Here is a 15,384-nt window from a genome sequence, read left to right as displayed (position 1 = left end):
AAAAATATCCCGGAGAATTAAGGACCATTAGAGTGCAACATGAAGATATGTTGCCAGTTGCTTCTAAAACAAAGAGTACAGAAAGAATGTTTTCATTTTATGCTGCTGTCAAAGTAACCGCTATGCAAGACCAAACCATAATTCGAGACATATACCTATGAGGGAACTGACAGCTAAAATACCTTTGTTCGCCTCAGCGACTAAACACCTAATTACCAATGACTGACTTTCCTACATTCTGTTCATTACCTGCTATCAATGTTACATCACATCAAGGTATAATTTCCACCATGTGATGGCAGCTGCAAATAAATCTAGATATTCTGAATCACAGATAAGTAAAGAGTCCAGTCCTTGTAGCAAGTTACCCACTCCCATTACGTCCTCGAACCCTAGGGATTCGCCTTAGTCCCACTGACCCCAACAAGCGAGCAGGCCGAGTACGAGCTACTGGGGCAACAGCACGAAAAGCTTGGTGCATCCCAAAGTCATCATCCTCAATCAGACCATAGTCCATGAATCTAGTAGGCAAGCGAGCAGATGAATCTAGATGAAGAAAACCATCGTCTAAAGAGTCATCTGAATCATATTCATCTCTGTAGATACCGCGATAGCCTGGCTCAATAACATAATCCCCCAACACCACTGCCCCTGGTGTTGATGACATGATTGTACTGATCACATCATTCCGCTCTCTCTCATTTTCAAACTTTTTCCATTTTTCTTCAAGAACAGGGTCCACTGCTCGAGGTCGTGCCAATGGGTGCTTTGCCCTAACATGTTTCCTGAGTTCTTTGTAAGTTCCAACAAACAAGCACTTGTCTTGCATGCAAGCCCTTTTTTTCTGATTGAGATATTTTCGTACAGGTTCTACCACTGTCCAACCCTTAACTTGTCCCCGACATAGCGGGCACAGAAGCTCCGGTACTTCCATCTTTTCAGTGGGCTGCCCCCCACCTGAATCAAGACTTGCATTATCCACCAACCCATTGTCAACTGAAGTTACTTTAGTGTAGGCCTTTTTGTATTGCTCAAGACAATTGGAAAAGCGCCGGCTAGTAGCACACATGTATGGGCGGCAACCCTTATCATAAGAGGAACAAAGGAGGAGAACAGCATTGTGCGGGAACTCCAGACAAACTGAACATTTTGCAGCTTCCCAATCTTTCTTCTCTGAAGCTTTGGAGCATTTTTTCTTTCGGGATCCTTTGCCAGCCTTCTTTGGATAAGATGGCAATAAAAAAGGACTCACCTTTTTATGACTAGAACCAGACTTTTGCACCTTGCTAACTTTGGCCATTCACAAATTAAACCTGAAGCAGCAGAGAGAGGGAGAAGGATCAGATCATTGAGCACTACAAATTTTTGTAAAAACATAAACAAGATTAATCTATGCCTTGCACTTTACACAAGATTAAGAACAATTTGATCACATATTCCATATTTTCTGATGGGAGAGCCTACTAAAATTTACAGGCATTACCAAGCATAAACTTTGAAACATGTAAAATAACAACTAAAATGTTCTTTGTTTTGGGTGGAAAAAAGGGATAAAGCCTAGGACAACTAAGTAACTATGTCTCTAGGGAAGGAGAGTTTATTGTTAGAATGGGTGCATATTCTCAAAAAAAGACGCCTAACATGCTAAAGAATTGTCACTTCTAAGGCAACAAAAAATGGAAACTAATGCTTAAAAATTAAAAACTAATAAACATCAACCAATATTTATTGACCATTAACTAGACTGGACTAAAAAAGTTGAAGTACTGTTTGAGCATAGGTAATGTTCTTGTTGCCTAAAAACGGAAATTGTAGGCTTTTACAAGTAACAGTTTGATCTCTAGTTAAAGCAGAATATGGAACGCACTACCTGCAAGAAGGTATATCCTGAGCCCAATTAACAACATTCAGACAAAGGCATTATTTGGAACCATAGTTGATAATAAACAGATGGATCTGTCAAGAGAAGACTTCTAGGCCAGTTTGACAATATTCAGCACTAACCTAATTTCTGAAAACCAGTTCTTAGATGAGATACACCCAAATTCCAATACTAAGAAAATCCACAAAGGCCAATTCACTAAGTAGATGATCAAAAATATAGGACAAAAGTAGAGTGTCACATTATCAGAGACCCAATTGTCGTTGTTGGTCAATGACACATGATGGTTGAAATTATTACTAATACTTCCACTAACAAGGCCTCTAAAAACACTTCAAAGAAATATACAAGGGCTGATTTATTTGTGTAACCAAATTACCTTTTTTTATTTGTTTTGTATGAGACAACTGAATGTTACAAAAAATAAGACAAAAGGAATTTATATACAGGGCAAGTCTCATCAAGAAAAATATTTCAAAGCAGGAAACAACCTTGCCCAGTGAAACTAGAAAATGGGGGGCCTAGTTTACATGGAAAGGAGTAACACGGTGCCAAACAAAATATGAAAGAGGAATAATGGTTTAAAGCCATCACCACTTTCCATTCTTTTATCAATTACACGGTTAGCACTCTTACCTTGCCCTACACCCTGGGCTATCCTAACCCACCCCATAGCATGTATTGGATGGCAGCCACCAGATCAAGAAACGGTCCAGCCGTTTGAAGCCTTGACCTCTTGGTGAGGTTCCATCAAATTCACCAAAGAATTGTTGGTTACAAGTACATATTTTACCTGCATAGCACCTTTTGCAAATTATCTGGAAATCATAATCAAATTATATTTAACAACTTTCTTTTTAAATTCCATTTTCCAGGGACATAAATCTACTACATGCAAGGCCCAATTTGGATTAAGATAAAGCTTGTATAACTTTGAAGACAAGTTTAAGCAGAAGAACTAACATAAACACAAAATGATTCTACACTCTTTATGAGCATAGTGAAAAGCCTGCTCAATAGAGTTAACAAGTAAAAAAATGACTGACCAATTAATTCAGTCTGTAAAATTCTTCCTCCATCCCATAACTTTTGAGTGTTCCTTTATTTTTAAAATTTTCCAAACAAAATAGTATAAAGTAAGTCAACTTTTGAATCAAGCTCTACACTATAAAGAACTTTTTAAAATAATTTAATTACAAACTTTTAAAACACATATAAAGCCCAAAATTATTGGTCAGAGGGAGTAAGGCACTCGCACACTGACATTGCCCACCATTTTTTACATAAAACATTTGTAATGAAAAACAACAGCTTTCTTGAGAAATGAAATATTCCAAAATTACTGATAAACCACATCTTAAGTAAGAAGTTAAAAAATGCATTTCTAATAATCACAGCATTCCCATAGGACCCATACAAATGACTGCTCTTTCATTACAATCAAGATAGGAGGAAACAAGGGAAAAGATGAAAATGAATTTTGCAACAAGCACCATTTCCATCAACCTATCGACCATACAGACGTAATACTGATTTAAGTGTAAAGAAAAAAAAAAGGGTATGATACTCGGAATATCCCAATCGAAAATGCACGCCATACCCCATCCACGTTTAAAAACCATACTTGGTAAAAGTAGAGCCTAAAAGCAAAACACAGAATAATTTGCAATAAATAAGGTTTAGCTCTTATACAGTGATTACACTTTATAGCGAAAAGTATAGAAGAATAAACTTTTTACACACGGCAAATGAACGTTTCAAGTGTATACCTATCCTTTGAACTACAACACCAAGTTCTTGTCAATTCGTTCCTAACCAGTCCTGAAAAAACTAAAGTGCTACTCTTAAATCGTTGAAAGCAATAATTTTGTTTTTGATTCTCCTCCAATAACCACTAAATTAATCAACTAAACGTCAACAAAAATTAATGGAATAGAGTGTCAGCGTTTAGTTTGTAAAATTCCAATCACAAACTTGAATCATGTACATAAATAAAATATTATTAACAAAAGCAAGGAAACGTGCAGGAATATTCAAAAGGGGAAATGAAAATGAAAAATCTTAAGAAGCAAACAGTTATAACATCAATTAATCATTAACATTGTCGGATTAATGCAAAAAAAGAGACAGAAATAAAAGCCAATTTTCTAATCAAAGACGCAATTGAAGGGCAAAAAGAGTGTGAAAGCTGATTAAATTATAAAATAAAGCAGCAGTAAAAGCAGCCATTGTTTAAAGCCCCCTATGCTAAAAAAAATTGAAAATTTAAAGCGCGATCAGAACACGGAAGATCGAGGTGCAACATCTCCAAGAGCAATAAAATCCAAATTGAGAAAACGGAATTGACAGTCAAAAGATATGAATGTGGGAGAGATCGACGGTAGAGATCGAAAGGGAAATCGGAATCTTGCGTACCTGGATATGTAACCGTCGATTCGAAATTTTTTGAATACAAGGGGAAAAAAAAAAGAGGGAGAGAAAATATTGGGAGAAAATTTAAAAAACAAAAAAGAGAGAGAGGGGGAGAGAGGGAAGAGGGGAGGTTAAAAAATTGGGGGAAGGGAAGGGAGATAGCGATTGCGTAGGGAAGTAGTGGTTTCCGCTACCGCTGCAGCAGATTCTGGCGCTGTGGAGAGTGGATTTTACTTGACGTCTTTACCCCTCTCTCTTTCTCTCAGTCACACTACTGTTCTCTCTCTCTCTCTCTCTCTCTCTGAATTTGCCTGCTTTTAACTATAACGCCACGCCACCATGTCGATATTTTTACGCAAGTTTAGATACTAATTACGTGGACCGGATATTCAGGCCCAAGCAAAAGCCCCATCCAAATAATAAAGTTTTCAATTCCCTTTGTTGTTCTATATTTGAATTATACATTGGGTGCATAATGAAGCCCGGTCTCACAAAATAGTGGTTAGACGATCTACTGTCTGATTGTGATTGCTCAATGTTCAATTAACCTGGCTTTTAAACCAATTTTCAAGTACATGAATTTCCGGATTAGGTACATACATTTTGTCAAATTTGAAAGGTCTATGCAAACCAGTGCTGCAAGTTTTATTCTATTAATAAATTTGACCTTTTTAATCGATATTTGGGTGCTTATGTCAACCAAATGAAACTCATGTACCCATTCAGATCATCTACGTATGTTTGTTTTCAACATTGAGAATTCATTTTAACCAAACTCTCATACGCCTCCACCACTAAGGCAGCCAGTACCAATTTGAAAATTGGGATCTATCACGGCCAGGTTTTGGGCCTTTCGGCCGAAAACGCAATAATGACCCTCATTTTTAGGCCTTTGCCACTGGCCCCGCTCTGAATACAGTTGGCTCAAAATATAACGCGAAGCATATTCAATTAAAAAAATCTCTACGAGATTTAAATTTATCCATATAATTATTATATTTTTAATTTGATTCAAAAATAAAAAAAAAATTAATGCTAATAAAGTATATCGTAAGAAAATAAACGAATATTATAACTCTTGATCATAAATTTAAACCAAAGTATAAAATACAATATAAAAATTACATCCATTCAAACATAAGTGAAAACTTTTTTGTGATGGAGAGGGACATCAAGAGAAGAGCAAGCAATAAATCACGACTTGGTTGTGTACATAAACAAACTACTATTCATTTGCATCAATAATGAGATACATATATACAAATAGTGTTTCTTTTCCAACTGTTACCAACAATTTCTCCTACAGCTTGACCCTACACTGTTCACCCGTTAAAAGAAAAAAAAAATCTAACAGAAGAAAAGACTCGCTACATCAAACTCCACAACAGACAAAATGAAATGACAACAAATAATTTAAGAGCAGTTCCGCTCTGCAAAGCATCATTGCAGGAACAAGAACCAGGTGAAAATATGATTCCTATCATGGAGATTGAGATCTATGGCAAGGCCATTAGGCCATAGCAATGCTTAAGAATTGTTTTGGCCTACCTATGTTCAGACTCTCAAGTCTTTGGGAGAAAATCCAAAAGGTAGTAGCATTAGAGCTTGAGGAGGCAAACTTGTCTTCTTCGTTGTGATAGATGGAGCTGTTTCCAAGAGCAAAAACATTTGCATGTGAAAATCAAAATCAACTGGACTCAGTGAAAGGCAACAATCTAATGCATAACTTTCAAAGGACCACGCAAGTTTCACTTGCAAATGGCAGGATTAATATTAATCAACATGGATAAACATATGATAGAGGAAAATGTTTACCTCATTTCTTATTGCAACTTAGTTTTCAAGGCTAAAAATCAAAACCGTCGGCCAAGATGAGGAGATGCTGAGCCTGAGTGCGTTGGTAGAGGCCTCTTCACAAATGGATGCTGTAAGAGCTTAGCAGCAGTTGGCCGAGCATCTGGATTGACTTGTACGCATTGCAAGATGAACTCTCGTGCATCTTTTGACAAAGAATCAGGAACCGGTGGTGGTTCACCCCTGCCAATTCTAAACAATGCTTGCATCTGTTTTGAGTTGCACAAAAAGATGTCATTAATAACAGAACAATATTAATACAATGTTACAATTACATGAAAAAAGAGGGAATAAAATTTTAACTCCACAATAACACTTGTTCTTAGCTCTCCGGCATCAAAACAAGACACAACTCATATACAAGAACAACCAGCAAATTTCTTGCACAAGAAAGGAAATTATATGAAACAAACTGGAATAACCCTCCCCCTCCTCTTCCAACCTGCTTTTCCAGACATTTTATGCCCGGCATCCTACTACACTACACACGCTTCAATCAATCAACGCCACATGGTAAAAACCCAATTTCATTGCTTAAAAATTCAATAGGCGAATTTATGATCTGGTGATGACGACATAAAAATTTCCAGAATATCTGGTTGCCATTGTCTTTTTCTTTTTCTTTTTATTTTTATACTCACTTTATTATCAAAAAAGTCATGCCAGTATCAAGAAGAAGTGATACTTACACATTCCAAATGAGAGTATGGAAACAGACCAGTTAACATCTCCAACACAGTACAACCAAGGCTCCATATATCAGCAGGAAGTCCATACCCTTGACCCTTCCGGTTGACAACCTGAAATTCAACAGCCAATAATCAGAATTCAGTAAGAGTAAAAACGTGGTCTGTCTCACAAAGTTTATTACAACAGCAAAGACAACAACAATAATTGTATTTCTAGAGAAAACGTATTGAAACCCATCTAACTAGGAATTGAAGACATCATTCAGGAATGACCTAAAAAGGCCCAGCAGCATTTCTGAAAGGAAGAAGTGCCATCATCAAACATTAGCAACTACCAGTCCATGAAAATGATCTAACCTCAATACAAATATGCTAAGAAATTACTGGTGGCTAGATGTTAAGAAAAAGGAAATAAAATCTAGCAGCCTCATGATATTAAATCATGTTCCTATCAATGAGGCCTCAGGAAATGATGGTGGATCATCAAGAGTGATTTACACCTTTTTGTCCAGTATAGAGATTTGCTAAAAACGTATGCCACCAATTCTTTTGTCCATCATAGATGACTATTCCTATGAGCTAGATAACTCCAGCAGTATTTCTAACATAGAAGAGATGTATTTGCTAAGAGTGTATGTCATATTTATTTTGTCACCATAGTCATTTTTGAGTATTCCTATAAGCTAGATACCTAGAGCAGTTTCTCTAATACAGAAGAAACAGATAATGTCATGTAAATCAAACAACAGCCATAACAGGTTATCAATTCTGAAAGGAAAGAATAGAGGCAAACCTCAGGGGCCATCCAGTATGCCGTCCCTTTGCATGATTTAACATCATTCAACTTCGTTGCCTAAAAACAAAAACCACCACCAATATAAAAAATATGATCATTTTAGAAGCTATTTAGAAAAAAAAAAAAAAAAGAAGAAGAAGATCAAAGTCTTAGGATAGGACAAAAACCTTTGCCAATCCAAAATCAGCAAGTTTCACTGATCCACTTGCATCCACCAAAATGTTTGCACACTTAATATCTCTGTATCAATAAACCAGGAGATGAGCCTTCAGAGCATAAAATTCAAAGTGTGTAGTAACTTAGGTATAACATAAAACAAACAACTTTACTTTCAAGGTCAAAACTTGATTAATAACAAACACCAAATAAGGGAAGAGAACAGAGATCAAGAAGGCATCCAACCTTAAGGGAATAACAAAAACAAATATTAACGAGTAAAATGTTGAGAAAAACTTCCATGATCAAAGTAAATCATATTCTTGACCTTAAAATGTCCTCTCAGAAGAAAATATTACACATGCATACAGGTATAATGTTTCACTATGGCAGATCACAAAATAAATAAGGAATCAGAACTTCCATCAGGTCAGTAAGCAATGTTTATATTAAACGGTTATATTGAGCATATGAAGCAATTTGCTGTGGTCAAAGATAAGTAAGAAACACACATAACTAAAGTACAAATAAAAATTCAGATTTGGCTAGATCTAACAAACAAAAATTTTAAGTGGCATGTAAATAAATAAGCAGCAGCAGCATAAAAGGTCTCTTGACTTACCTATGAACTACATTTCGGTCATGAAGATACTTCAATCCATGCAAAATCTGTCTTGTATATGCAGAGACTTGAGAATCTTTGAGATGATATTTTGAATATAGACTTAAAAGGGAGCCTTTGGTTACAAGCTCAAGAAAGATGTATAATTTTGATTCATCCTGCAATGACCATAATATCAATACATTAAAAGTAGACAATTAACAAATAAGCTAAACTAAATGGTTATCCAATTAAGCCAAGGTATTTGACAACCCAACATATAATAACTAACAGGATAATGTTCCAAAATGCAGACATCAAATAGAGATTTACGTTCATCAACAGTTTGCTATTTGTTCAATATTTGGCAATGGAATGAGAATTCTTTTGTCAATCAACTCTCTATAGCTAAACAAGAAAAGGCTACATCTATTAAACACAAACTTTGGCACTTAGGCATTTCTTATAATGCAAGAATAAACTAAGTAAGGTAGATATTTAATAGTCAAACATTATATTGCAATAACACTAGAAATTAGCAAAGCAAAATAGCCTCAAACACCAGCAACAAAAGACCCTTTTAGATGACTCAGAGGGGAAAACCATGCAAAAGCCCACCTGAAATTAAGCTCTATATATTTTAACACACTCTTTTTAGAAAACTTAAACTTTGCCCCCGAGATAAGCCATTTTCTTTTTCCCACTAAAAATTTTCTGTGAAAATGCACATTTTGTCAATTTTAATTTTTAAATAACAAATTCCTGCTGAGGTGAAAAAAATCAAACTACACTGCAAATGGCTATAGTGAGAATCTTATGTTTAATATCTAAACATAGGAGAGAGGAGGCTTAAATGTTACAAATGGAATCACAAATTAGTTAAGTGTGTAAGTAGCCAAATAATAAGCTGATTTTTGTCTTCTACAATACTTTAAAAAGAAAAAAAAGGAACAAATTTTTTGTTTAATTGGTTATCATATCCAATTTTGTTAAAGTAAAAGAATATCTACGTAATCAATTCCATTAATCAAGGTAAATGTCAGAAATTAGTACCTTATCCGTGCCATAATACTGAACTATATTTTCATGTTCAAACTGACTTAAAAGAGCAATCTCCTGAAAAAGAAAGGAAACAAGAAATTAAATAGACAGAGACAAGAAAAAAACGGATTTTTCAAGAAAAAGATAAATTAGCACAAAAGAAAATGAGTATCTAAAGAAGTAAAAGACAAAATCAGTCTCACCTGTTCAAGTTGGATAATACTTTGCTTCCCCTGACTTCCTTGATCAAGCAGCGAAACTTCCTTGACAGCAAAGAAGAATCCATCACTACAGGGAAATGAATGGATGAATAATTAGTAAAGCATGTTTAAAAGAAAGCATCTCTTTCCTCACATAAGTAATACATAATTATTGGACAGTGGACAAACAATAAATTGATAATAAGATAAAATAGGCTTTCCGATGCTATTCTGAAAGATTTTATGACCAATGATTCCTCCTGTGCCTCCAAGAAAATACCATCTCATAGCTTAAACAATCCAAAATCTCTGCCTTAGCTCCATATCTCAAAGATAGTAGTGCAATGTTGCCCCGAATTTATATTTCTTAACTCTTAAAAAATAGTAAACAACTACATCCATCATCTTGAAATCAACCATAGAACAAGATATCTAAAGTGAAACAGTTCCTAACCAAACAGGATCACTGAAATTGACAATCAACATGCACTTACAAGCAAATGAAAATGATGATGAACTTAACTCAGGTATTTAGCTCTCTGTGCAACTACTCAGCATAGAGACAGGAGTTCCTAATAATCCACAAATTATTGAGCAAAAAAAAATCCACAAATTGCCCACAAAAAATGCCTACACGGGTATATCAATTATGCAAAACTTCAACCAGCAAACAAAGTAACACTTAAAAGCAGATAATCTAAAGACTAAAATCACATCAACCCCTTCAAGTTTGAGACAGCAAAACCATGAGATGTCCAAAAAGTAGTCACCATTGGTGTTCACTATATTAATAATATCTAGCAATCTAAGGATGCAACCATCATGAAGACGTCAATCTCAAACGTCAATCTCAAACAGGTAAAACGATGGTTTCTAAAGAAATAAGGGGCCATAGGAAGGCGCTTTCTCTGGATGCTTAATTAACACTAACAACACCTCCCAACCTAGATGCTTTCTAATCTCTAAAAAGGTGCCGCCCCAAGTAACCAAACTATGATTCAATGCAATAAGGTGGTACCCAAAATAATTTGCACATATCATATATAAATCAACTCGAAAATAACATAAAAATTTACATCTAAGCAATGAAATTCACCTAAAACATACATCTAATCAACATAAAAATAAAGTTGCCATCACTTACTCAGAAATTCCTTCGAAAACCGATCCAAATGATCCATTCCCCAGAGGCTCACCTTTCTCCCAATAAGTAATGTTCCTTTTGAACCTACCATTAGGTGAAATATTCGACGTAGGCTCCGTTGTAGAACTGGAAGAATCATCGTCATTCGAAGTCGTAAACGAACATGACTCTGAAAGAACCGCTGTCTCCCCTATTCTCATTAAACTCGCCTCCTGCTTATCATTTCCAACATTAACCCCATCCTCCTCTTCTTGACCTTCTTCATTTTCCTCATCGGAAGAGGAAAGTGAATGAACTGGAACCAAACACCCACTATCGTCTTCGGGGGCGAAATCCCTAAATAAATCCCAAGTTGAGCACGCGTTATCGATTACCGGTAGCTTCATCACCGCCGGCGGTGGCTTTAAAACCGGCGGCCTAGCCCCTTTAATTCCATTATTTCCTCCTCCGCTGACACCTACGCAACACGCGTTTAACTCTAACTTGGTTGTAGTAGTAGCATCCACCACAATTCTATCGGACAAGTAGCACTGGCTTAACTTCAACTCGACCGAGTCATCCCGAGTCAACTCAGTATCCAAAACCCTGTCAGACAATTCAGCAACTATCACTTCAGTGCGGTCTTTTTCCTTGGCTGTCTCTTCGTTCGGACTATCCAACCGGTTTAATCTGGACCGGGGTAGAAGATCCGATGACGATCGGATTTTACGGGCCTCCCAAGCGTCGGCTGGGATGGAAAAATCTTCAGGCCCACTAAAGCCCAAACTCCGACAAATCAGGTCGAACTCTCCGTCGGTTCCTTGGATACGGAAGCTGGTTTTATCCGATAAATCGAGCGATCGCGTGATTAGAGAAGAAGACGAAGAGGAATCTTCAAGAGACGAAGAAAAAGACGCTGCATCGTAATCGACGTGCTTCAATGCATTGCGGCGATCGAGTCTCGGCTTTCTTCTGCTCCTCTTCGAGTCCATGCCGCTTCTATCACTGAAGAATCGTTGCAAGTGATGCATATGGAGACAAATCCATCAAAAATCTCAAGAATTAAAGTAATCTAGGGTTTCCAAAATATCACTTTAGAAGGAAAAATAAAATTTTCTTTTCTCTGCAACTTTCGTGGGAAAATTTAGGTGAGAAAAATGGGATCGAAAAGGAGCTGACTCAAAGAGAAAAGAAAAGATCAAATGCGCGACAGCGAGACTGGTAAACGCCGTCGGAAGAGAGAGAAGGGTTATACGCGGTGCCACGTGTCGGCTTGAAAAGGTGAAAATTTTGGAAGGATTGTTTTGTTTGGCTTAAGGTGGGACCATTATGCCAACTCTGCAACGTCTTGCCACGTAAACACGCTGGTTTATTCTCTACGGCGGCGTGCACCATTAGTAGACCCCTTATGGCAGCTGTCAAAATGGAATATCTCAAATATGCCCCTCCCCTTTAGTTCGACTTTATGCGGGGTAAAGGTGTGAATTTGTGAAATGTTAAGTGGCAATTATGAAAATCCATAATGTCATGGACAGCAGCCAATCATCATCTTCGTACTACGAATAGATAAGCTTATCGATTAATTATTACTGGTAATTATTGCCAATACAAATTTTTAGAATTCTGACTGCTGTCCAACATTTTTTTACTTAGTACATGTACAATAAATAAGTATATTGAATTAATAAATTAAGTTAATTTTTTAAAATCGGTGCACAAAAATTCACCAAGAAAATAAAAAATAGTGTCGTTAATATCTGATGCAAAATGATTATCTAAATTCACTTTTTAAGGGTAAAAAAATTTGCAATATTCCAATCTTTACATTTTAAACTCAAAAGATCAAATTAATTTTTTAAATTTTAATGCACCCAGTAGTATTTATCAACCTCATACTAGCTCAAATTTGTTATCCATCCGTAAGTACTTGATGTTTAGAAGAAAAGTGTCCGTTTTGGAGAAAAAAAATCACAAACATAATTATTAATTTTAGACTTCATTATTGACGTTCTTATTATTTACTTTTTTGTTTTATATTACTTTTTAAAAAAATTTCTATTCATTTTTATAAAAAAATAGAAAAATATCAAATAGATGAAGTCTTAGTAGAATAAATGCTTCTATTTTATTTTTAGTATTTATATGGAATATTTATAAATTTTGTAGATTAAAAAAATCCTCCTTTTTTTTCACTATAAGTGATGGAAAATCATTATTTTGTTATAATACTTCTCTTCGATGTAATTAAGAAGAAAATAAGATGTATAAATCATCAAGCTGTCAATTGGTTTGTTGATAATAAAGCATTGTATCTTCCACGAGTATTTAGCTGTGATTACGACGTTCCACAAAGTTGGATGCCTAGCTTTCACTGAAAACTACAAAAGAAAAAAAAAATGAAAAATCAAGGTGCAATTTAAATTTAGCCGAGTAAGAACCACGAGGAGAAAGTCTATCTTGGCTTATAGCTCACGGCATTGCAGACAGTTAACCAAGATTTAAGATATTTTATCTATTACGAGATGAAAAAAAAAAACTTCCACTTTAAAATTATGTGTATAATGTGTATATTGTTATATAGATGAATGCGATATTATATATATAATTAATTAATTTTGTTTATATTCTAATAGTAATTGATTAAATGTATTTTAATATTATTAAAATATAAAATGTAAACAAATTATAAATTATTTAAAATAATTTAAATAAAAATTTAATCTTTATTATATTCAATTAAACACTTATAGATTTATTTTTAAATCAAATAAGATTTTTTTTATTTTAAACCTAATAAATCGTTACGATTAATAGTTAACTTAATTAAAATGTCACTTATCAATTTATATCACCTGACATGCTGACATATAATAATAAACGATAATATGACATATTGATGTAGCCACATAATATTTTTCATCTTTATATTAGTATTATGTGAGTATAAAATGATAAGTAACATTTTGATTAATAATAATTAATTAACTCTTATTTATAAAAATTTATTTTATTTAAAAATATAAAAAATTGATTAAAAGTGATAAAAAATAAATGTTTATTTAAAAATTTTCAAGCATTATGCCTATAATTAACTAACCTAATTGAATTATAATTCTAACATTATCATTCATAAACTTTGTTTTTCCTTTTTTTTTTCTACAATTCATCAATTTAAATAAGATCAAGACAAGCCACCAATTTTAATTTTATTCTCTTAATGGTCAAGTTATTATTATTCCAGCGACATATATTTCCAATGGAAAAACGCTTGGTTTTTAATGATTGTGATATTCATTCAACGTATAAGTTGGTCAATGTTGTTGCCGTTTGTTTCGTAGACTTCTAATTTATGCATGATATGTTGAATATATCAATATAGGAAGCTTGGGTTCTGACCAAAAGAATATACTAAAAATATCTATGTGGTTGAAGGTTGAAAATTAATGTTTATGGTTTTGAAATATTTGGTAGTCAAATTTCTGGAATTCTTAAACCTAATATTGGATGTTTTGATTTGACCTCATTTTTCTCTTTCTTAGACCACCAAATAGGAAAATTTTGAAGAGTATTTTTTTTTAAAAAAAAAGAAGAGATTCGAACTCATGAGATTTGAACTTATACTCTTTAAATAGAAAAATCACATACTAATTAATAAATCAAATGTTCGATTGTGAATAGTAATATTTTTCAATAATTTGAAACATTGAATAGGACGTAAAATGTAAGCATTTTTTTTGGCCATAAATGTTAACATTTACTACTTCTATTTCTTTGTTCATGTAAATTTGAAATAAGGTCCTAATTTATTATTTTATTTAAAGTAATAAATTAAATTTATCATTCATATTTGAGCAATTGCAATTTTATCATCGTACTTTTCTATTTGATTCAAACAAATTTTAAAAATTAACAATGATAATATTTCATTAAGAAATAAGAGAACATTCTACAAAATATTTTCTATTTTGATGATTTTCAAAGTCAATTAGAGAATATAGTGATAAAATTACATTAGTTTAAATATTCGCAAAAATTTTGGTAAGTCTTAAATAGAATAATAAATTTATATCTTGTCCCTTATACAACTTGATTGAGTTTTATTTCAAAAAATAAAATTTCATATTGTTTTTACTTTAAAAACCTGCGAAAATGATGAAGATCTTTATCTTAAGCTATGGATTGAAAAATTTAAAAGTTTGGGTTGCTTTCAAAACCACATGGAACCACGGTTAAAGTGGAAGGAAATAAAGAACACGAGAAGTACCCCCCATCTTCCTGTGCTTATTAGCTGTCTGTGCATTCTGGCCTTTATACCACAGCCGCCAACTAGACCGCCTTGTAAAAGAAAACCAAGTAATTTGGAATTCAGTCAATTTTTGTTACTAAGACCATCCTACTTTTTGCAACTTTCAAGTCTCCTTCCTATTTTCACACCTTGATCAAAAAGAAACATTACTAGTTATTGACAAATATACAGACAATTTATTCATTTATTGATTAATACGAAATTTTTGTAAAAAAAAATTAAAGTTGAGATAAATCTGAATTAAGATAAATCACTTTTATATATAGTAAAAAATAGATAGATTCGAATCAAGATAAATCATTTTTTTTTTGTAGTAAAAGAGAT

At 34.0% G+C, this 15,384-nt stretch overlaps 2 protein-coding genes across 3 annotated transcripts; both read right to left on the bottom strand.

Moving 5' to 3' along the window:
• Positions 1–76: 76 nt before the first annotated feature.
• On the bottom strand, positions 77–4,614 carry LOC18592257 (forkhead box protein, putative (DUF1644)). Of its 2 annotated transcripts, XM_007018884.3 has the most exons (3): positions 4,298–4,614; positions 2,519–2,675; positions 77–1,313 (listed from the first exon to the last, which is right to left on the bottom strand). In XM_007018884.3, the coding sequence occupies exon 3, from the start codon at positions 1,298–1,300 to the stop codon at positions 365–367; it is 936 nt and encodes a 311-aa protein (XP_007018946.1). In that variant the 5' UTR covers positions 1,301–1,313; positions 2,519–2,675; positions 4,298–4,614; the 3' UTR covers positions 77–364. The 2 variants fall into 2 exon arrangements, with proteins under 2 accessions (XP_007018946.1, XP_007018948.1); XM_007018886.3 differs by lacking the exon at positions 2,519–2,675 and having other exon boundaries at positions 4,298–4,613.
• Positions 4,615–5,499: 885 nt separating this feature from the next.
• On the bottom strand, positions 5,500–11,974 carry LOC18592256 (mitogen-activated protein kinase kinase kinase 1-like). Its single transcript, XM_018126137.2, has 9 exons — positions 10,776–11,974; positions 9,635–9,719; positions 9,444–9,506; positions 8,412–8,569; positions 7,801–7,873; positions 7,631–7,690; positions 6,838–6,948; positions 6,110–6,357; positions 5,500–5,940 (listed from the first exon to the last, which is right to left on the bottom strand). Exons 1-8 carry the CDS (start codon positions 11,783–11,785, stop codon positions 6,148–6,150), a joined length of 1,770 nt encoding a protein of 589 aa, XP_017981626.2. The 5' UTR covers positions 11,786–11,974; the 3' UTR covers positions 5,500–5,940; positions 6,110–6,147.
• Positions 11,975–15,384: the final 3,410 nt, after the last annotated feature.

Source organism: Theobroma cacao, chromosome 8 (assembly GCF_053813885.1).
Source record: "Theobroma cacao isolate CCN51 chromosome 8, ASM5381388v1, whole genome shotgun sequence".
Classification (NCBI taxonomy): domain Eukaryota; kingdom Viridiplantae; phylum Streptophyta; class Magnoliopsida; order Malvales; family Malvaceae; genus Theobroma; species Theobroma cacao.
This window is presented reverse-complemented; position numbering and strand designations above follow the sequence as displayed.

Excerpts from the sequence above, each read along its gene's own strand:
- LOC18592257 (XM_007018884.3), bottom strand. The coding sequence starts at position 1,300 with ATGGCCAAAGTTAGCAAGGTGCAAAAGTCTGGTTCTAGTCATAAAAAG.
- LOC18592256 (XM_018126137.2), bottom strand. The coding sequence starts at position 11,785 with ATGCATCACTTGCAACGATTCTTCAGTGATAGAAGCGGCATGGACTCG. Across the intron at positions 7,874-8,411 it reads GACCGAAATGTAGTTCATAG|AGATATTAAGTGTGCAAACA; the intron begins GTAAGTCAAGAG and ends TTATTGATACAG. Across the intron at positions 7,691-7,800 it reads CTGATTTTGGATTGGCAAAG|GCAACGAAGTTGAATGATGT; the intron begins GTTTTTGTCCTA and ends TTTTGTTTTTAG.